Genomic DNA, 23,012 nt, shown 5'->3' with positions numbered 1-23,012 from the left:
GATGACCGGAGTTGATTTGGGGGGGCATTGGTAGGCCCAATAAGGATATGTATTCTACACCTGGTCGGATTTGTTGTCTCAGAACTGTTAGTGTTGAGGGGTGTGGCATTCGGTTAGAGTCGAGCTTATTTGTGTTCTGATAGGTTCTATGTTTTACTCTTCTATGCTACGAAGGGTTGTGATTTATTGGTTATATATGTACATGATGCGGTTCTGTTTGGGCCTTGCAGCGGAATTCGAGCGAAATGGTTAATTGGGTGTTGAATGGTTGATTGCACCTTGGTTATGCTCTTTTCGGGCCGTGGTATATTGTGTTATTTGCTTCTCCATGGTTGTGGTCATGCACTTGTGTACTTGATGTCGAATTGCCTGTGGTTGTTGATTTTGAGCATTGGGGCTTGAGGTATTTCATACGGATCAATGTTTGGATGGGTCACGTATTGCAGCAAGGTTATGACGGGATATGATCCTTTGTGATAGATTCGTGTATTTTGGTTCTACTATGTGTGATGGGTACTTAGCATTGAATTATGGTGATACTTGTTGAACTTGCGGGACGGTTCTATCATTCGAATCATTTTACATGTTTGAATACATTTGAATTGATTGCATAGTTTGTGGCTCTAGGTAGTATTGGTGTGACATGTCAGTAGAGTAGCTTGTATTTGATGAGATGAAGTCCTTGGGCCTGAAGCGATTGTTATCGAATTTGATTACGGTGTGTCTGGAAGAGTAATATCGGAGGTCAACTTAGAATTTGGGCTATAGTTCTGGTTAGGCGAGAGAGCTCCATGACTTGTTGATCTGATGAGTAGTTATGAGTTTTTGCGTGTTTCTTTCATTATCGGCAATGTACGAAGGTTTTGAATAAGGTTTTATTTGATATGAGGTTTATTACCCCTATTGGGTTTATTTTGAGTAGCTACTATGATGGGGAACTATTGCTACGAGTATGCGAGTTGTGTGGTATATCATGTGATTACATCTTGGGTTATGGTTATGACTCAATATAGCTTGTTTAGACTTATACAGTGTATAGATGCGAGATTCGGGTCTTATAGGAAATTTCGGATGTTGGAAATTGGATTCTGAGGTTTACCGACTAAGGTTAAAGTAATGATCTTCGGTTATGTTATGTTATCGAGCCTATATGGAATAGGGTGACATAGGATCACCCCCGGGTATGTGCATGGTAAGGTTAAATGGCGATTTGAGGGCTTTGGAACAAAACTGGGCATGTTCGAGGACTAACGTATGTTTATGTGGGGGAGAATGTAACGACCCGACCAGCTGTTTTGAGCATTTGCATTCCGTTCAGCTATTTGAAGTCTTGAGTAGCTCTGTATGATATTTTATGACTTGAGTGAATCGTCAGTTTTGGTTTTCAGGTGATTCGGGATTGATTTGGAAGAATGATTCTCAACTATGAAGCTTTAAGTTGGAGGAGTTGACCAAGTTTGACTTTTTAGTATTTGAGCTCGGATCAGAGTTTTGATGGTTCCGTTAGGTCTTCATGGTGATTTTGGACTTGGGCGTATGCCCAGATTTACATTTGGATATTTCTAGAAGGTTTCGGCACTATTTGGCAAAAGTTGAAAATTTAAAGGTTTGGAATGTTCATAAGTTTGATCGGGAGTTGACTATGATGATATCGGATTCAGATTGTGGTTAGGGTTATTGGAATAGCTTCGTTATGTCATTTGGGACTTGTATGAAAAATTTGAGTTCATTCCGAGTTGATTTGATATGGTTCGGCATGAGTTTTGAAAGATGAAAGTTCAAAGGTTCATTTATGTTTGATTTGAGGTGTGATTCATGGTTTTAGTGTTGTTATGTGTGATTTGAGGCCTCGAGTAAGTCCGTGTTATGTTTTGGGACTTGTTGGTATATTTGGACGGGGTCTCGAGGGGTTCGGATGAGTGTCGGACGAGGTTCGGATCGTTATGGATCATTTTGGCTATGCTGGTTGGCAAGGATTCTGGTGTGACCGCAACTGCGGGGCTATGGGCGTAGGTGCGGAGCCGCAAAAGTAGCTAGAGAGTCGTAAAAGCAGAAGGTGTTGCCTGGGAGCAGAGTCCGCAGGTGCGGAAGTTAAGGCGCTGAAGCGCGTCCGCAGAGGCGGACATTGTGATCGCAGAAGCGAAATGGACGGAGGGCGAGAATGTCACAGATGCGGAATGGAGACGCATCTGCGAGGCCGCAGGTACGGCAACGTTTGCACAGAAGAGCAATCCCAGAAGCGTTTATTGGTGTCGCATAAGCGACAACTGGTGGGTTGAGGCTTTCTCGCAGGTGCGAGTCTTTTATCCGCAAAAGCGGTGGTCGCAGGTCTGACAATTTATTCGCGTTTGCGAAATGGCTAGGCAGTAGCTATAAAATCGAGGGTTGTCCATTTTCTTTTATCATATATTGAGCTATAGACTTCGGATTTGAGCGATTTTGGAGGCTATTTTCACAACATGGAATGGGGTAAGTGTTTTCTACTCGGTTTTGATTATATTTCATGAATCTATCTTATTTTGTTTGCCATTTGGATTATGAATTTCAAAGAGAAATTTTGGGTGTTTGTCTAAAATTTCATAAAGTGAATTTTGAGTTTTGAACATTGATTCAGAGTCGGATTTGAGAGAAACTAGTATGGTTAAACTTGTAATTGAATGGGTTGTCGATTTTTGTGATTTTTTTTGGATTCCGAAGTGCGGGCCTGGGTTTGACTTTTTGGTTGACTTTGGTCTTTTGATTAAAGATTCGACCTTTATCGATTGGGTTTGTTTCCTTTTGGCATTAGTTGCTGTTCTTGAGTTGCTTGTGGTTAGTTTCAAGCTGTTTGGAGGTCGGTACGCACGGGATGGCATTTCTAGAGTATTGTTTGGCTTGCTCGGTATTGGATTCGGCTTGTTCGAGGTAAGTGACATTTCTAAACTTGGTGCTGAGGGTATGAACCCCTGAATATACATGTTATGTGTTTGGTGTTGAGTTGATGCACATGCTAGGTAACAAGCGTGTGGGCATGCACCGTGTGAATTATGACTTGGTTGACTCTGTGGTACTGTGTAGTTACCTAATCATATTTGTATCCATGAAATTTCTACGTGCTAGAGTAATTAAGTAGTTATCCATGTTAGAAATCATGTTTAAGCTATATGCTTATCCTGTTGGGACCCACTGAGGTCATTTATGCTATTGAGTTCTTTGCCTAAATCGCAATTACATACTCAGTCACATTCATTCATTTGCATATCATAGTCTCTGTTATCGTTTGTTATCACCTCATGTTATCATTGTTTCGGCTGATCGGCATGAGATTTGTGAGCCCGAGAGACTGGAGAGATTGATGACTACGTTGGGGCCTGAGGGCCGGATTGTGAGTGATATTAATGGGATAGGGATGCACGCCGCAGCAGGCCCTATGGGCTTTATATATATTATTGATAGGATCGGGATGCACGCTGCAGTTGGCCCTATGGGCTTTATATATATTATTGATGGGATCGGGTTGCACGCCGTAATAGGCCACATTCTCTTTATAAGTATTATTATTATTATATGGATTGGCTTGCATGCCGCAACAGGCTCTATGGGCTTTATAAATATTATTGATGGGTTCGGGATGCACACCGCAGCAGGCCATGATGGCTTATATAAGCGTTTGGGCAGGATCCGCCCCTCCTGAGTTTGACATACCAGCGGTGATCGTAGTTTTATTGATTCATGATGGGATCAGGCTACGTGCCGCATCAGGTTCCGTACAGTGCTGAGTGACTAAGTGTGCTGAGTCATTGCACGTGATGAGTGGGAGTGCGAGACAATGAGATTGAGTATTCTGAGAGTGTAGTACATGAGTTCACCACTGTGATGCATTGAATATCACATGCATACTTGACATACAGGCATAGAGATGCATTTCCTCATGCTACACGGTTTTGTGACATTCATGATTTCATATGCACATTGACATATAGGCATAAAGACGTACTATTTTCATGCTATCTGAGAATGAAATATCTTATTTATTGTTGAATGTTTTTGGTAAAAATCACAGTTTTCTGATTTACTCATATTTTGGTAATATCGATGAAAGATTTGGGTTTTGTTGTTGTACCTGAAAAACATGCCTATTTTCGTAACTGTGAACGAGTTGAGCATCATATCTTGGAGTTATTCCTTGTACTGTTTTTATTATATTGTTATGATCTGTTGTTGTCTATTGGTGTTTGACTCTGACCGTTGCCCTATGATGGTTGGCTAGAAACCCATATTTTAATCATAGTTTGCACTCTAATTACTGCATTTTACAAGTGTTTGAGCTCAAATGATAGTGAATTATATTTATTACGTGTTTTATGCCTAGCAGGAAATGATTTTGAGTTATTAAGATAACGCAGAGCTAAATTGAATAAGTTGGAGCCTTGAAGTCTGAGTAAATGCCCAAGAAATTAAGTCGGGATCACGTTCGGGGGTCGGGAGCCAAGTCTGGATATCAAAAATCGGAAAAAACAATTTACTCTGAGAAAACATCACAGCCGCATCGCATGGGGCGCCGCACGGCAGTGCAAAGTGGCATGTCTGACAAAATTCTGCTCTCTAAAAATCTACACTATCGCAACGCATTGGTGTATTTTCGCGATATAATTTTTCCACTTCGACTTGGAAAGGATAGTTTTATCCGGGCCCATTCCTATATGGTATAAATACACCAGAAACACCTATATGGTATAATTACACCAGAAACATAATTTTTAGAAGACTTTTGACCTTGGAAGCTTTGAGGAGAGCATTGGAGGCTACAAGACACGGGATTTCATCATTTTTCCATCAATTACATAAGAGAGTTTGGATTGTAACGTTAGATTGATACTTTTTCACTATTTAATTATATTTGTGATGCTTCCTCCATAATTATGGAGTAGTTTACCTTAGGGTTTGACATGATTTGGTGATTTGGTTATTGTTTATGGATTTGATTACTGTTTAATTGCTTGAATTTATTGGAGGAGCTTTAATAGAGTTGTAATTTTATTCTTTATAGTGTTTAATTAAAAGAGGAACATCTTATTGAATATCATTGCAGCTTATGCCTTAGTTTATTTTGGTAATTCTTTGAAGTAATCGAGATATCTTTTTGAGTTACCTTTTAAATTAAGATTGAGAAATATTCGCGAGAAGTTTCTCTTAAGTCATTCCTACCAATAAGTTCTTGCAAGTTTAACCGCACTTCACATTAGTTTATTTGATAGATTTAGATTTAATCGAGAGAGGAGTCTGAATTGGAAGTATAAGCTAATCACCTATTGAATTCGTGAGAATCAATAGAACCTCAAGAGTGAAATATAATAGTATCATATCCAAAATAACAACCTTGCACATATCATGCCAACACCCTTATTTCTCACATTCATAAGAAACCAACTCTGCGAATCTCTAGTTCTTTGCAGTCAATTTTTAATTGCTTTACTTTAGTAGTTAATCGTAGTTCGTAATCATTCCACTCAGTTTTGATCATCCTGAATAGCAGTTAAACTAGGAGTTACTAGAGCATTGTTTAAATCCAATCCATGTGGAGACAATAATCATACTATACTATCTTTGGCTAGCGAGCATCAATTTTTTGTTGTGTTTTGCGCTCATCAAAATTTGGCACCGTTGAAGGGGATTGGCAATCAATAGTGCTCAAAATAATTTTTGGTGCTAACTCGGGAATTTTTTTCTTATTAATTTTTTTTAATTTGTTAACTTGTCTTCAAGATTTGTTTTTGTAGCACCTGACAAGTTCTAGGGAGAAAGCTTGAAGAAAATAGTCCTGATACTGAACTCAAGAACTGTGAAGATGGAGCACAGCCAATCTAAGAAAACGGTTGCAGAGTTAGCAGCTGAAAATTATCACAAGTCTGCTATTTGCTTTAAATGTAGGGGAAATCACCTATGGGTTGACTGTCAAACAGGTAAGTATTCTTCCTATGGTTTATCTTTTGAAAAGTCTCACTCTGTTTCTAGTCCTATAGGTATGAGGTTTCATATGGCCACAATCTTAACTCTGGATGGAATGAATACTCTGATTATGACTGGAACAAAAGCAAAGTGATACAACCACCTCAAGAGGAGAATGGTAGTTTAGAAGAGCTTACGTATAAGTTCATGAACAGTATTGAAGAGAGATTTATACAAAATGATTAAGCCATTAAGAACCTAACAACGCAAGTGAGTCAAATAGTAAGTATACATTCAGAAAGCTCATTGCATTGTGATAGTTAATATATGGAGGAGATACCTTGTGAGAATGAGCCTACCCAAGAGGGTGAGCATCAACAGAGAGAACCTGCCACTCTAAGAACACTCTGATTCAACTGAAATGATTGAAAATAAGGTTTTGGTTGAGTGTGAAGCAATACAAGAAGAGTTCAAACCCTCATCCACCTTTCCACATTTACCACCTTTAGTAGAAGAGAATGAGAAAGAATTGGTTTTGGACATAACAAAAGGAATATTCACATGAACTTTCTTATTTGTTTTCTTATTTTAACCTTAATCATGTAGATTTTATTTTGGGATATTTGCAGGAAGATGCATGGATTGATCCTATAAAAGAATGCAGGAACAAGTTGAGGATGCTTCTACAAAAACAACCCACCGCTCAAAAAGAGGCCAAGAAAGAAATAAAAGAGCGGGTCTTGCAGATATATTCAGATGACTTTGTTCTTATGAGCTCCATAAATAATCCCAAGGAGCGAAAACGAGGAATGAATTCAGAATTAGGGGTAAAGTTCATAAGTTCTCAAAAACGAAAAAAATTCAAAGGAGTTCCTTAACCTCTTACTTTTTACTTGTTTGTCATGGGGACATGCCACAATTTAAAGTGTGGGGTGGAGGATGTAAATATGTACATGTGTGTTTGTTTGCGTTTCTTTTGATTGGAAAAAAATTTGAATTTTCCCGATGATGGATTTCCTCGACTGTCTTCTTGAGGGATCAAAGTCGAAGACAAAAAAAATTGTTTTTCTTAGGTAGTGTAATAATTTTCCCTTGAATTTTCTTTCTGTTGCGATTCTTTTCCAAGGGTTTTGTTTGAATCGGGTATAGTTAGTTTTTTTTTATATATTAGAAATAGTGAAGTATTGTGCTATGTATTAAATGGAGATGACTTTTCTTGATGTTGTTGTGCCTTGAGAGTAGTGAGTGCCTTAGTTATGACGCCTAGGCTCAGTTCTTGACTCATAGATAAGTGCCTTAAATTAGTTGATTGTGACTTTTCTTAACTGCTTTGACTAGAGAGTCGAGATAAATCTGGTCCTAAGTGAGTTATGTGCCAATGTGTGTGTGAGGTTGTTGTTGATATTCTGTGCATGTCAGTTGATGTCTAGAACTTTCCCCATGTGTTCGCAAAGTGAAATAGCAGTCTCATTCGGTTTAGGAAGTTATATAGGCATTTTTTTATTGAGCCAATTATATGTTTATGACCAACCTGATTGTTGTGTATCCTAGTTAGCTTCATCGAGCTTGTAATCCTACTTCTTTGGCAACCACACTGCAAGCCTGATCCACTTTGTTTGAATTGATTATCTGTTTAAACCTTTTACCTCTCTTGAGTAATTAATTATGTTATGAGCTTGTAAAAGCTAAGTGAGGTATGATCGGGTTTTTGAGTGGAACTATTGAAATAGGAGAAAGGTGCATTGTTTGAAAAATATTTTGAGAGCCACTTATAGAGAATTGAAAGAAAAAAAAAGAGTTTTCTTGAAAAGAAAACAAATCTGAACTTAGAAAAGAAAAAAAATGGATTCCTTGGTAGTGGTAGTTCTCGTGTTGTCTGTGCTTAAAGATATGGAACTTTGATGTTGTTATGTGTGAAGGTTGGAATTTTGTTCAAAATAAGTGTGGGGTTTAGATCGCTAATGTATATGTATTAAAGTTCTAAGGGAGGTGTAGTCACTATATCCAAATCTATCATGCCCGTCCCGCAGCCTACATTACAACCAATTAAAGTCCTACTTGATCCTTGACTGAATGAGCTCAATTAGTAGAGTATTACACTACGGGCAAGCATATGGTGCATCTTCTATGGCACATGAATTTTAATTCTGAGAGTGAGTGAATTACTTCTATATTGAGTGCCTAAGTGTTCTTGAAATTTATTGTGTGTGGAACTACTCTTTATTGTTTGTGTGAGGGCACATGATTTGTGAAGGTAAGGTAACATCTTTGACCTCTATGTTAGAGTAAGTGAGCATGTTGTGAAAAATACGTGGTGCTTTTAAGTCGAGTTTTGAGGCTAGGATGTTATGATAGGGTGCTTAGTCTGCTTTAAAATATTTTGGCATGATATGTTAGGGTTGTTTGATGAGAAGGTTGTCTTTATGTGAAGTGTAGTTTGATTGCTCGAGGACGAGCAATGGTTTAAGTGTGGGGTGTTGATGGTAGGCTAGAAACACATATTTTAGTCATAGTTTTCACTCTAATTACTGCATTTTACATGTGTCTAAGCTCAAATGATAGTGAATTGCACTTATTATGTGTTTTATGGCATGCAGGAAATGATTCTGAGCTATTAAGATAATGTGGAGCTAAATTGAACAAGTTGGAGCTTTGAAGTCTGAGTAAAAGCCCAACAAATTAAGTCGAGGTCACGTTCGGGGGTCGGGAGCCAAGTCTAGATATCAAAAAGTGGAGAAAACAATTTACTCTGAGAAAACATCACATTCGCACTGCATGGGGCGCCGCGAGGCACGGCGCGACAGTGCAAAGTGGCATGTCTGACAAAACTCTGCTCTCTGAAAATTTACACGAGCGTGACGCATAGCGCGATGCATTAGTGTATTTTCGCGGTCCAATTTTCCCACTTCGACTTGAAAAGGATAGTTTCGTCCGGGACCATTCCTATATGGTATAAATACACCAAAAACATAATTTTTAAAGGACTTTTGACCTTGGAAGCTTTGAGGAGAGCATTGGAGGCTACAAGACACGGGATTTCATCATCTTTTCATCAATTCAATACGGGAGTTTGGATTGTAACGTTAGATTGATACTTTCTCACTCTTTAATTATATTTGTGATGACTTCCTCCATAATTATGGAGTAGTTCACCTTAGGGTTTGACATGATTTGGTGATTTGGTTGTTGTTTATGGATTTGATTACTGTTTAATTGCTTGAATTTATTGAAGGAGCATTAATAGAGTTGTGATTTTATTCTTTATAGTGCTTAATCGAAAGAGGAACATCTTATTGAATATCATTGCAGCGTATGCCTTAGTTTATTTTGTTAATTTTTTGAAGTAATTGAGAGATCTTTTTGAGTTACCGCTTAATTTTAGATTGAGAAATATTCGTGAGAAGTTTCTCTTAGATCATTCCTACCAATAGATTCTTGCAAGTTTCACCACACTTCACATTAGTTTATTTGAATGATTTAGATTTAATCGAGAGAGGAGTCTGAATCGGAAGTATAAGCTAATCACCTATTGAATTCGTGAGAATCGATAGAACCTCAAGAGTGAAATATAATAGTATCATATCCAGAATAACAACCTTGCACCTATCATGTCAACACCCTTATTTCTCACATTTATAAGAAACCAACTTTGCGAATCTCTAGTTCTTTGCAGTCAATTGTCAATTTCTTTACTTTAGTAGTTAATCGTATTTCGTAATCATTCCACTCAGTTTTGATAATCCTGAATAGCAGTTAAATCATAAATTACTAGAGTATTGTTTAAATCCAATCCCTGTGGAGACGATAATCATACTATACTATCTTTGGCTAGCGAGCATCAATTTTGTGTTGTGTTTTGCGCTCGTCAAATTTGGGCACCGTTGTAGTGACGACCTTCACATAGGCACGACCTTCTCATCAGAATTCGTGAGAATCGATAGAACCTCAAGAGTGAAATATAACAGTAATCAAATCCATAAACAACAACCAAATCCCCAAATCATGTCACACTCTAAGGTAAACTACTCCATAATTATGGAGGAAGTCATAACAAATATAATTAAGGAGTGAGAAAGCATAAATCTAACGTTACAATCCAAACTCCTTTATTGAATTGATGAAAAGATGATAAATTCCTGTGTTTTGTAGCCTCCAATGCTCTCCCCAAAGCTTGCAAGGTCAAAAGTCCTCTAAAAATTATGTTTTTGGTGTATTTATACCATGTAGAAACAAGTCCGGGCGAAACTACCCTTTCCAAGTCAAAGTGGGAAAATTGGACCGTGAAAATACACCAATGCCTCGCGCTAGTGTAAATTTTCAAAGAGCAGATTTTTGTCGGACATTCCACTTTGCACTGTCGCGCGGCGCCTCGCGGCGCTGCTGTGATGTTTTCTCAGAGTAAAATCTTTCATCCACGTTTTGACATCCAAACTTGGTCCTCGATCCCCAAATGTGATCCCGGCTTAATTTCTTGGGCTTCTACTCTGACTTCAAAGCTCCAACTTGTTCGATTTAGCTCCAAATTACCTTAATAGCTCGGGATCATTTTCTGCAAGGCATAAAATACGTAATAAGTGTAATTCACTATCATTTAAGCTCAATCACACGTAAAATGCAGTATTTAGAATGCAATACTACGGCTAAAATACGGGTTTCTAGCCTACCATCAACACCCTACACTTAGACCATTGCTCGTACTCGAGCAATCAAACTACACTTCACATAGGGATGACTTCTTCATTAAACAACTTCCCAAATACATCATGCCAAGAATATTTAAAATAGACTAAGCACCATATCATTACATCCTAGCCTCAAGACTCGACTCAAAAGCACCACGCATTTTTCACAACCTGCTCACTTACTCTAAACATAGGTCAAAGACTTTACCTTACCTTCACAAGTCATATGCCCTCACACAAACAATAGAGAGTAGTTCCACACACAATAAGATTCAAGAACAAATAGGAACTCAAGATAGAAAGAATTCACTCATTCTCAGAAATAAAATTCATGTGCCATAGAAGACGCACCATATGCTTGCCCGTAGTGTAATACTCTACTAATTGAGTTTATTCATACAAGGATCAAGTAGGACTTTAATTGGTTGTAATGTAGGTTGCGGGACGGGTAGGATAGATTTGGATATAGTGACTACACCTCCCTGATCACTTTAATACATATACATTAGCGATCTAAACCCCATACTTATTTTGAACTAAATCCCAACCTTCACACATAACAGCATCAAGCTCCCCATATCTTTAAGCACAGACATAACAAGAGCTACCACTAGCAAGGAATATGTTTTTTCCATGAAATACATACAAACACTAGACCCCCCCTTTTTTTAATCTTCTGATTTTGTTTTCTTTCAAGAAATTCTCTCTTTTTTCTTTTCTAATTCCCTACAAGTGACTCTCACAATTGATTTCAAACAATGCACCTTTCTCCTTTTTCAATAGTTCCACTCAAAAACCCAACCATATCTCTACTTAGACTAGAAACTGAGTGTAGGCTAGAAACTCGTATTTTAGCTTTAGTATTGCACTCTAATTACTGCATTTTACGTATGTTTGAGCTTAAATGATAGTGAATTACACTTATTATGAATTTTATGCCTTGCAGGAAATGATCACGAGCTATTATGGTAATTTGGAGCTAAATCAAATAAGTTGGAGCTTTGAAGTCTGAGTAGAAGCCCAAGAAATTAAGTCGGGATCACGTTCGGGGGTCGAGGACCAAGTTTTGACAACGCATATACACTCGTCACCTCACATATATATCATCCCCACACATAGTTCACATAGCAAATAGAATAAACAAGTCCTAATTCCCTCAAGTCAAAGTTAAACACGATACTTACCTCTTTCCGTAACTAAATCAACAATCAATCATGACTTTTCCTTTCGAACAAGCCTCTAAACCTACCGAATCTAGCCAATTATCATTCAAACAATTCAAAATAAACTTTAGAAACTACCCGCAAATGAAAAATACTCAATCTTTAGCTAAATTGAAAAAGACAACAAAAGTCAACTCTGGGCTCGCTTGGTCAAAATTCGAGATTCGGACCAAATCCCGATTATCCATTCACCCCCGAGCCAGGTTATATGATTTTTTCAAAATACGACCTTAATTTGAGGTCGAAATCTCAATTTTATAAATTCCTTAAATTCTACCCAAAACACATAATTTCTACCTTGAAATTCATAGATTTGATGTTAGAAATTCATGACAAGTAGTTGAAATTGATTGAAAATTAGTTAAAGGTGCTTACCAATGAACTTGGGAAGAAAACGCTCTCAAGAAATCACCTTTATGGAGTCTAAGGTTGAAAAATTGTGTAAAATGAGCTAAGTCCCCACTTTTCCATCTCTTACCCAGATGCAGGCATTGCAATTGTGAACTCTTGTTTGCAATTGCGACAATCGCAAATGCGAAACACTGGTCGCAAATGCAAACATTGCCCCAGCCTACATAAGTCACAAATATGACAAAAACCTCATATTTGCAAGGCCCCCTTCCATCCTAAAAGCGGTCAAAGATTCATATTTGCGAATCTGCCTATTCTAGTGTCTAGTCGCAAAAGTGACTAATGCCTCGCAAAAGCGATCCTAGCCTATCCGCAATTGCAAACACTTCTTCGCAAATGCGAAGTTCCCCTGCCTATCCCTTTATCGCAAATGCGAGCTCGACTTTGCAAAAGTGGAGTTCGCATTTACGAACAGATCCTCGCAAATGCGAGACCTGCAGGTCAACACCAGAAACAGGACTACACCAACTATTCTGGATCAATCCGCAATGAATACATAACTCACCCGAGCCCATTGGGATCCAAACCAAATATGCACACAAGTGTAATAATATCCTACAAAATCGCTCGCTACCTCAAATCACCAAAATAACATCAAACAATCAAGAATCGATCACCAATACTCAAAATTTCAACTTAAAAACTCATTTTCCAAACTCTTTCACATAATGCGCCAAAACGCGCTCGGGTCACTCAAGACCCCAACCAGACATGCGAACAAGTCTGTCATGACCCCAAATCACATGTGCCGTGATGGCGCCTATCACGATACTAGGCAAGTCGACTACTCACAAATACATACATCTTTAATTCAAAATATGTTGAAATAGGTTTAAGTAACTAAAATCTCATAAAACTGGATGAAAACACTGTAACCCATTACAGAATTGTTTTCAAAAATCCAGATGTCACTGAGTACATCAACATCTATACAATAACATGGTCTGACAACTGAAACACTGTCTAGGAAGGTAGAACAGTATAAACAAAATTAAAAGATAAAGGAGGAGAGTCAAGGTCTGCGAATGCCAAGGCATCTACCTCGATAATCTCCGAACTGATAAATCTCCAGAAATCAGCAACCACCGTGCCCGAAAATACTTGGATTTGCACACGAAGTGCAGAGTATAGTATGATTACAACCAACTCAATAAGTAACAAAAACTAACCTTTGGACTGAAAGCAGTGACGAGCTCAACCAATAGAGTCCAAATACATAGTTTAACAGTACGGAAATGACAGGAAATATGACAATAATATCTTAGAGAAACTCATAATCTGTAAGTACATAGTACAGGAATGTAGACATGCTTCCAGGTTTAACAGTTAAGCTCAATACAGATAAAATATGCCATGACTGATATGAGGAATATTACATCTTTATATCTACATGCCAATGTGCATATCACATGTGATGCAACGCAATGAAAACACCGCGTACTCACACTCTCAGAGTACTCAATCTGACTGTTTCAATTCTCGCTCATCACACTCAGTCACTCAACATTGTACGGTACCTGCACTCACTGCTGGTATGTCAGACTCCGGAGGGGCGGATCCTCTCCAAGCGCTAATAATAAGCCAATCTGGCCTGCTGCGGCGTGCTACCCGATCCCATAATAATTAAGCCTAAAAGACCTGCTGCGGCGTGCTACCCAAGCCATAAGGCATGCTGCGCCATGTAGCCCGATCCACAAATCTCACTCACAACACGGCTCTCAGGCCCCAACTCAGTCATTAATCTCTCTCTAGTCTCTCGGGCTCACAAATCTCATGCCAAATTAGCCCAAACAATGCAACAATAAATGGTAACAGAGACTGAGATATGATATGCAAATAATGGATGTGACTGTGTACAACATTGCCATCTAAACAAATAATTCAACAACAGAAATGACCACAGTGGGTCTCAACAGGATAAGCATATAGCCTAACATGAATTTGCAGCTCAATTACTCTAACACATAGAGATCACATGAATAGCTATAAGGTCTGATGACTACACAGTACTACGAAAACATACCAACACATGATACGAACTTAGTCAAGGCCTCAAATCACATCAATCAACATCAAAAATACGAATCGCACCCTAATTCAAGCTTACTAAAAACTAATTAATTCCAACTTCTATAATCTATGCCGAAACCTATCAAATCAACTCCGATTAACCTCAAACTTTCCACACAAGTCACAAATGACACAACGAACCTATTCTAACTTCCAGAAAAAAAATCCGAGCCCAGTAACCACAAAGTCAACTCTCAGTCAAACTTCTCAACTCTCCAAACTTCCAATTTTCCAATTTTCATCATTTCAAGTCGAAATCTCCTACAGACCTCCAAATCAATATCCGGACACACCCCTAAGTCCAAAATCACCATACAGAGCTATTGGAACCATCAAAACTCCATTACATAGCCATTTACACATAAGTTAATATCCGATCAACTCTTTCAACTTCGGCTTCCAACCTTGGGACTAAGTATCCCAATTCATTCTGAAATATCCCCGGAACCAAACCAGCTACCCTGACAAGTCACATAACAACAATTGAGCATAGAATAAGCAGTAAATCGGGGAACGGGGCTACAATACTCAAAACGACCGGCTTTATCGTTACATCATCTCCTTCTTAAACAAACATTCGTCCTCGAATGGGTCTAGAATCATACTCGGAGTCTCAAATAGGTGTGGATATCTACTCCACATATCCCGCACGGTCTCCCAAGTAGCCTCCTAAACTGGCTGACCTCTCCATTGCACCTTCACTGAAGTTATGTTCTTTGACCTCAACTTTAGAATATGTCGATCCAAAATGGCCACCGGCTCCACATCATAAGTCAAATCACCATCCAACTGTACCGTGTTGAAGTCCAAAATATAAAATGGATCACTGGCATACTTCTGTAGCATGGAAACACGAAACACTGTATGAACACTCGATAGACTAGGTGGCAATGCAAGCCTATAAGCCACCTCTCCAATCCTCTCAAGAACCTCAAAAGGCCCAATATACCGAGGGCTCAACTTGCCCTTCTTCCCGAACCTCATAACACCATTCATGGGTGAAACTCTGAGTAATACCTTCTCTCCCACCATGTAGGCAACATTGCGAACCTTCCGATCGGTGTAGCTCTTCTGTCTGAACTGCACCGTGCGAAGCCGGTCCTAAATCAACTTAACCTTGTCCAAAGCATCCTGAACCAAGTCAGTACCCAATAGCCTAGCCTCACTCGACTCAAACCAACCCACCGGAGACCGACATCATCTCCCATACAAAGCCTCATACGGAGCCATCTGAATGCTCGATTGGTAGTAGTTGTTGTAGTAAACTCTACAAGCGGCAGAAGCCGATCCCAAGAACCCCTAAAATCTATGACACAAGAGCGTAGCATAACCTACAACATCTGAATAGTGTGCTCGAACTGCCTGTCTGTCTGAGGGTGGAATGTTGTACTCAACTCAACCCGTGTGCCTAACTCCCGTTGCACTGCTCTCCAAAACTGCAATGTAGACTGTGTGCCCTGATCTGAAATGATGGACACCGGCACACCGTGAAGGCGAACAATCTCGCGGATGTAGATCTCAGCCAACCGCTCTAAAGAATAAGTAGTCCCGACTGGAATGAAATGTGCGGACTTGGTCAACCGATCAACAATCACCCAAATAACATCAAACTTTCTCAAAATCCATGGGAGCCTAACTACAAAATCGATGGTGATACTCTCCCATTTCCACTCTGGAATATCAAGCCTCTGAAGCAATGCGCCCGGTCTCTGATGCTCGTACTTCACCTAATGACAATTTAGGGACCGAGCTATAAACCTCACTATGTCTTTCTTCATCCTTCTCCACCAATAGTGCTGCCTCAAGTTCTGATACATCTCTGTGGCACCCGGATGAATGGAATACCTCGAACTGTGGGCCTCTTCAAGAATCAACTCATGTAGCCTATCCACGTTGGGCACACAAATCCGACCCTCCATCCTTAACACCCCATCATCCCCGATAGTAACCTCCTTAACATCACTATGCTGAACTGTATCCTTAAGAGCAAGCAAATGCGGATCATCATACTGATGCTCTCTGATGTGATCATACAAGAAAGACAGAGAAACCACACAAGCTAGAACCCGACTGGGCTCCGAAATGTCTAGCCTCACAAACTGATTGGCCAAGGACTGAACATCTGTTGCAAGAGGTCTATCACCAACAGGAATAAATGCAAGGCTACCCATACTCACCGTCTTTCTACTCAAGGCATCGGTCACCACATTGGCCTTATCGGGATGATACAAAATGGTAATATCATAGTCCTTTAGAAGCTCCAACCATCTCCATAAAGGTAATGCCTCTAAATCTTCAATGCATGAACGATGGCTGCCAACTCCAAATCATGAACAAGGTAGTTCTTCTCATAGGGCTTCAACTGGCGCGAAGCATAAGCAATTACTCTACACTCCAGCATCAAGATACACCCAATACCAATCCGAGAAGCATCACAATACATAGTATAAGAACCTGACGCTGAAGGCAAAATTAGAACTAGAGTTGTGGTCAAGGCAGTTGCTGCAATGGACGAGAAATCCTCCACAAAGCGACAATAATATCTGGCCAGACCAAGAAAACTCTGAATCTCAGTAGCTAAAGACGGTCTGGGCCAACTCTGAACTGCCTCTATCTTCTTCAAATCCACCTTAATCCCCTCACTGGACACCACGTGTCCTAAGAACTCCACCGAACTGAGCCAAAAGTCACACTTGGAGAACTTGGCATAAAGCTTCTCCCCCTCAATCGATGTAGTACAATCCTAAAATGATGTGCATGCTCCTCCTGGCTACGTTAGTACACCAGGATATCATCAATAAATACTATGACAAACAAATCAAGATATGGCTAGAATACACTATTCATCATATGCATGAATGTTGCTGGGGTGTTGGTCAGCCCAAAAAACATCACAAGGAACTCAAAGTGACCATAGCGGGTCCAGAATGCCATCTTCAGAATATATAGATCCTGAATCTTCAACTGGTGATACCCAGACCTCAAATCAATCTTAGAGAACACCTCACTCCCTGAAGCTGGTCAAGTAAATCATCAATGCGCGGCAAAGGATACTTGTTCTTGATCGTAACATTTTTAAACTGCCTATAGTCGATGCACATCCACATAGTACCATCCTTCTTCTTCACAAATAGAACCGGTGCACCCCAAGGCTACACACTAGGCCGAATAAACCCCTTATCAAGGATCTCCTGAAGCTACTCCTTCAATTCCTTCAACTCTATTGGTGCCATAAGATACAGAGAAATAGAAATGGGTTGAGTTTTCGACACCAAGTCAATACCAAAATCAATATCTCTATCAAGTGGCATGCCCGGTAGGTTTGCAGGAAACACATCTGGAAAGTCTCACACTACCGGAACAGAATCAATAGTATGAGTATCAGCACCAACATCCCTAAAAAAGGCCAAATACGACAAACACCCCTTCCCAACCATCCGTTGGCCTTTAGATAAGAAATCACCCTGCTGGGAACATAATTTAGAGAACCTCTCTACTCGATCCTTGGAAACCCCGGCATCGCCAACGTCACGATCTTAGTGTGACAATCCATAATAGCATGACATGGAGACAACCATACTAAGAAATAAGAGATCAACCATCATCTCAAATCCCCCGATAGTCACTACACATGGTCCACAATAATAGTATCGCCCATCAGCGTAGATATATGAACAGGTGAAACTAAGGACTCACAAGACATATCCAAATAACGAGCAAAATATGATGATGCATAAGAATAAGTAGAACCAGGGTCAAATAATATAGAAGCATCCTTGTGGCATACTGAGATAATACATGTGATCACTGTGTATGAAGCAACGGCTTCTGGCCTGGCAGGAATAGCATAGAATCGAGCCTGACTGCCATCTGATCGGCCTCTCCCTCTAGGGCGACCTATAGCTACCTAAGCCCCACCCTGAGATAGCTGTGCGGGTGGTGAAGTAACTAGTGCAGAAGTCATAGCATGATCCCTCTGCTGAACTGGACCTCCCAAGATATGGAGACAATACCTCCTCACATGTCCAAGCTCCCCACACTCGTAGCAACCCTGATCCGTCAATGATGGTGGGGACTGAATCAGACCCCGAGAAACAGAATAACTGCTAGAAGAACCCGATACAGATGAACCCTAAACTGATGAAACACGAGATCAGATCTGAGCTGGGAGTGCACTGAGAGATGACTTACCCGGGCAAGCACTGTATGAACTATGGCTAGTTGATGCTCCACGATGAACCGGGCGAGCCATTTGAGCGTGCCTATAAGGACGACCCCTGCCATGGTGGGACTGACCCCTAGAAGAAACACCGCCAAAACCACCTGATCCACGAGGCCTCTTGGCCTCCCTCTCCTCATGCTCCTGACTACGAACAAGCTCTAGCCACCTAGAAATATCAACAACCCCGTTGAACATAGCACCTGATACATTCTCTCGAGTCATTACAAAGCACAATCCATAGTTGAGGTCATCAATGAACCTCCTAATCCTCTCCCTCTCTGTGGGAACTAACCAAACTGCGTGACAAGCCAACTCTGAAAATTTTATCTCGTACTGAGTCACAGACATGCCCTCTTGGCATAGCTACTCAAACTGCCTACGTAATTCCTCCCCGCGGGTCCGTGGCACAAACTTCTCCAAGAAGAGAACGGAGAACTCGTGCCACGAAAGTGGTGCAGCACCGACTGGCCTGCTCCGTTCATAAGTCTCCCACCATCTGATGGCAGCCCCCGACAACTAAAAAGTAATAAATAAGACCCCACTAAGCTCCAAAATACCCGCCGTGCAAAGAATCCGCTGGCACCTATCCAAGAAATCCTGATCATCCTCCGACTCAGCCCCACTGAATGATGGAGGCTTGAGCCTCCCAAATCTCTCTAGTCTCTTCTGCTTCTCAACAATCATAACGGGACCCACCTGGGCCTGAGCAGCTATAACCGGCTGGGTTGGTAGTACCTCCGGTGTCTGGAGTCCCTGCACCACCTGCTCTGGAGTACGGGCTTCGGGAGTCTGAGCACCTCCCCCCAGCCTGAGAAGTGGCTGGTGTGGCCTGAACTGAAACCGCCTGAGCAAGGCTAGTGTAAACAGTCAATATCTGGGCCAAAGCCTCCTAAAGGCCTGGAATCACAATAGGCACAACTGGTGCCTGAGATGGCCCCACTGGATCAACCACATCTGGGATCTGCTCTGGTGCTGGAGCAACTGGTGGGTCTACATGTGCTACTCTAGCTGCTATACGAGCTGCACCTCGGCATCTACCGCGGCCCCGGCCTCTCGTGGCCCTAGCTGGTGGTATTGGTGGTCGTCTGCTTGATCCAGTAGCACGTGTTCTCACCGTCTGTGAGAGAATAGAATAACAAAAGTTTAGTTCCCGAAATCAATAAATTCACACGACAAAAATACAAGAATATGAAGTTTTCCTAAGGGTTCGGCAACCTCTTGAAGATAGGTACAAATGTCTCTGTACCGATCCGCAAGACTCTACTAAACCTACTCATGACTCGTGAGACCTATTTAGCCTAGGCTCTTTTACCAACTTGTCACGGTCCCAAATCACGTGTGTTGCGATACTAGGCAAGCTGACAACTCACAAATACAGACATCTTTAATTCAAAATATGCTGAAATAGATTTAAGTAACTAAAATCTCATAAAAACTAGATGAAAACACCGCAACTCAATATAGAATGTTTTTCCAAAATTCGAGTGTCATTGAGTACATGAGCATATATACAATAACACGGTCTGACAACTGAAACACTATCTATAAAGGTAGAACAGTATAAACAAAACTAAAAGATAAAGGATGAGAGTCAAGGTCTGTGGACGCCAAAGCAGCTACCTCGATAATCTCCCAACTCATAAAGCTCCATAAATCAGCAACCACCGTGCCCGAAAATACCTGGATTTGCACACGAAGTGCAGAGTGTAGTATGAGTACAATAGAGAAACCCCACGTACAAAGTTTAATAGTATGGAAATGATATGAAATATGACAATAATATCTTAGAGAAACTCATAATCTGTAAGTACACAGTACAGGAATGTAGACATGCTTCCAGGTTTAATAGTTAAGCTCAATACAGATAAAATATGCCATGACTGATATGAGGAATATTACATCTCTATATCTACATGCCAATGTGCATATCACACGTGATGCAACACAATGAAAACCCCATGTACTCACACTCTCAGAGTACTTAATCTGACTGTCTCAATTCCCGCTCATCACACTCAGTTACTCAGTCACTCAGCATTGTACGGTACCTACGCTCACTGCTAGTATGTCAGGCTCCAGGTGCGCGGATCTAGCCCAAGTGCTAATAATAAGCCAATATGGCCTATTGCGGCGTGCAACCCGATCCTATAGTAATTAACCATAAAAGGCTTGTTGCGGCGTGCAGCCCGATCCACGTATAAGCCATAAGTCATGTTGCGGCGTGCATCCCGATCCACAAATCTTACTCACCACATGGATCTCAGGCCCCAACTCAGTCATCAATCTCTCTCCAATGTCTCGGGCTCACAAATCTCATGCTAATTAGCCCAAACAATGATATACAACGCAATAATAAATGGTAGCAAAGACTGAGATATGATATGCAAATAATGGATGTAACTGAGTACAACATTGCCATTTAAGCAAATAATTCAATAGCAAAAATGACCACAGTGGGTCTCAACAGGATAAGCATATAGCCTAACATGAATCCTAACATGAATTTGCAGCTCAGTTACTCTAACACGTAGAGATCACATGAATAGCTACAAGGTCTGATGACTACACAGTACTACGATAATCAACCGGATCATAATTTCTATGATACACGCACACACGCCCATCACCTAGTATGTGCATTACCCCAAAACTAACCACATATCATGTAATTCAGGGATTCATACTCTCATAACCAACTTTAGATGTGTTACTTACCTCGAACCATGCAAATCTCTACTCCAATAAGCCCTTGCCTCACGAATTGGCCTCCGAACGCCTCGAATCTATCCACAAACAACTCGATACAATCAACACAAGATGTAGGAATCAATTCCATATGAAAATGCTAAGTTCATAATCAAAAAGTCCACTCAAAAAGTCAACCCCCGAGCCTACGCCTCGGAATCTGACAAAAGTTACAAAATCCGGATACCTGTTCAACCACGAGTCCATCCATACCAAATTTATCAAATTCGACACCAAATCGTCACTCAAGTCTACAAATCTTACTCTCCAATACATGGGTCAAAATCCCGAATTTTTCACTTCAAAAACACCAAATCTATGGGGGAAATTCAATGGGTAATCAATATAATTAGATAAAAATGATCAAAAGTGGCTGACCTCAAGAAATCTTGTGAAAGCCCTCTTAAAAATCATCTCCAGCCAAGCTTCCAAAGTCTAAAAATGAGAAAATTAACTTAACCCTCAAACTTACGTTCTACCAGGCATCTCGCAGTTCATTTAACTGCTTCTGCGGTTCTGCAGGTGTGGCCAAATTCTGCTCCTATGGTTTCCCCCTAAAGGCCCTGGCTTCGCTTCTGCGGACCAGACTCCGCATATGTGGAGTCGCACCTGCGATCTGAGCACCGCTTCTGCGGAAACACGCCTGTCTCTCGCCCTTCGCACTTGTGCTCCCCTTCTCGCATATGCGCTCTCGCAGGTGCAACAAATACCTCGCACCTGCGCACTCCCTTAGCCCAGCCAAAATTTGCTTCTGTGATGCCAACCTCGCTCCTGCGGTCTTGCACCTGCGACCAAATGCCTCGCAGGTGTGATTGCACCAGACCAGCTCTCTTCAGCTTTTGCCTAAGTTCAAATTCCAATCTGGTTTCAACCCGAATCACCCCCGAGGCCCCCGGTACATCAACCAAACATACCAAAAAGTTATAAAACACGATACAAACTTAGTCGAGGCCTCAAATCACATCAATCAACATTAAAAACATGAATCGCACCTCAATTCAAGCCTACTGAAAACTAATAAATTCCAACTTCTACAATCGATGTCGAAACCTATCAAATCAACTCCGATTAACCTCAAATTTTGCACACAAGTCATAAATGACACAACATACCTATTCCAACTTCTGAAACCAAAATCTGAGCCCGGTAACCACAAAGCTTACTTTCGGTCAAACCTCTCAACTCTCCTAACTTCCAATTTTCCAATTTTTTCCATTTCAACCTGAAATCTCCTACGGACCTCCAAATCAATATCCGGACACACCCCTAAGTCCAAAATCATCATACAGAGCTATCGGAACCATTAAAACTCCATTTCGGATCCATTTACACATAAGTCAACATCCGGTCAACTCTTTTAACTTAGGCTTCCAACCTTGGGATTAAGTGTCCCAATTCATTCCGAAACATCCTCAAAACCAAACTAGCTACCCCGACAAGTCAGATCTTATTTACTAAGAACGTTAACCGTGGTCAACTCAAATTTAGATCCTTTTGTTTGAACTAGTGTTGGAGACTCCAATGATTCGCAAATACCTCACTAGATATTTACGGAGGTATTTACACATAATTCAATGCGAATAATGTCACTTATATCAGTCCAGGAGCATGAGATCTGTTATTCATTCATCATATACATGTATTCTTGTATATTTGCTTTTGTGTGATATGATTTGGACTGGATGAATGTGACCACGCCGGGCAGATTGTGTTGTTATGCATGTGACCACG

General features: G+C 40.6%; 1 protein-coding gene across 1 annotated transcript; it reads right to left on the bottom strand.

Moving 5' to 3' along the window:
- Window positions 1-11,123: 11,123 nt before the first annotated feature.
- Window positions 11,124-18,884, bottom strand: LOC138893911 (uncharacterized). The gene is made up of 6 exons (XM_070178577.1): window positions 18,506-18,884; window positions 18,305-18,389; window positions 16,650-16,989; window positions 16,073-16,527; window positions 12,312-12,404; window positions 11,124-11,190 (listed from the first exon to the last, which is right to left on the bottom strand). Exons 1-6 carry the CDS (start codon window positions 18,882-18,884, stop codon window positions 11,124-11,126), a joined length of 1,419 nt encoding a protein of 472 aa, XP_070034678.1.
- Window positions 18,885-23,012: the final 4,128 nt, after the last annotated feature.

This window comes from Nicotiana tomentosiformis, chromosome 6 (genome assembly GCF_000390325.3).
Source record: "Nicotiana tomentosiformis chromosome 6, ASM39032v3, whole genome shotgun sequence".
Lineage (NCBI taxonomy): Eukaryota > Viridiplantae > Streptophyta > Magnoliopsida > Solanales > Solanaceae > Nicotiana > Nicotiana tomentosiformis.
This window is presented reverse-complemented; position numbering and strand designations above follow the sequence as displayed.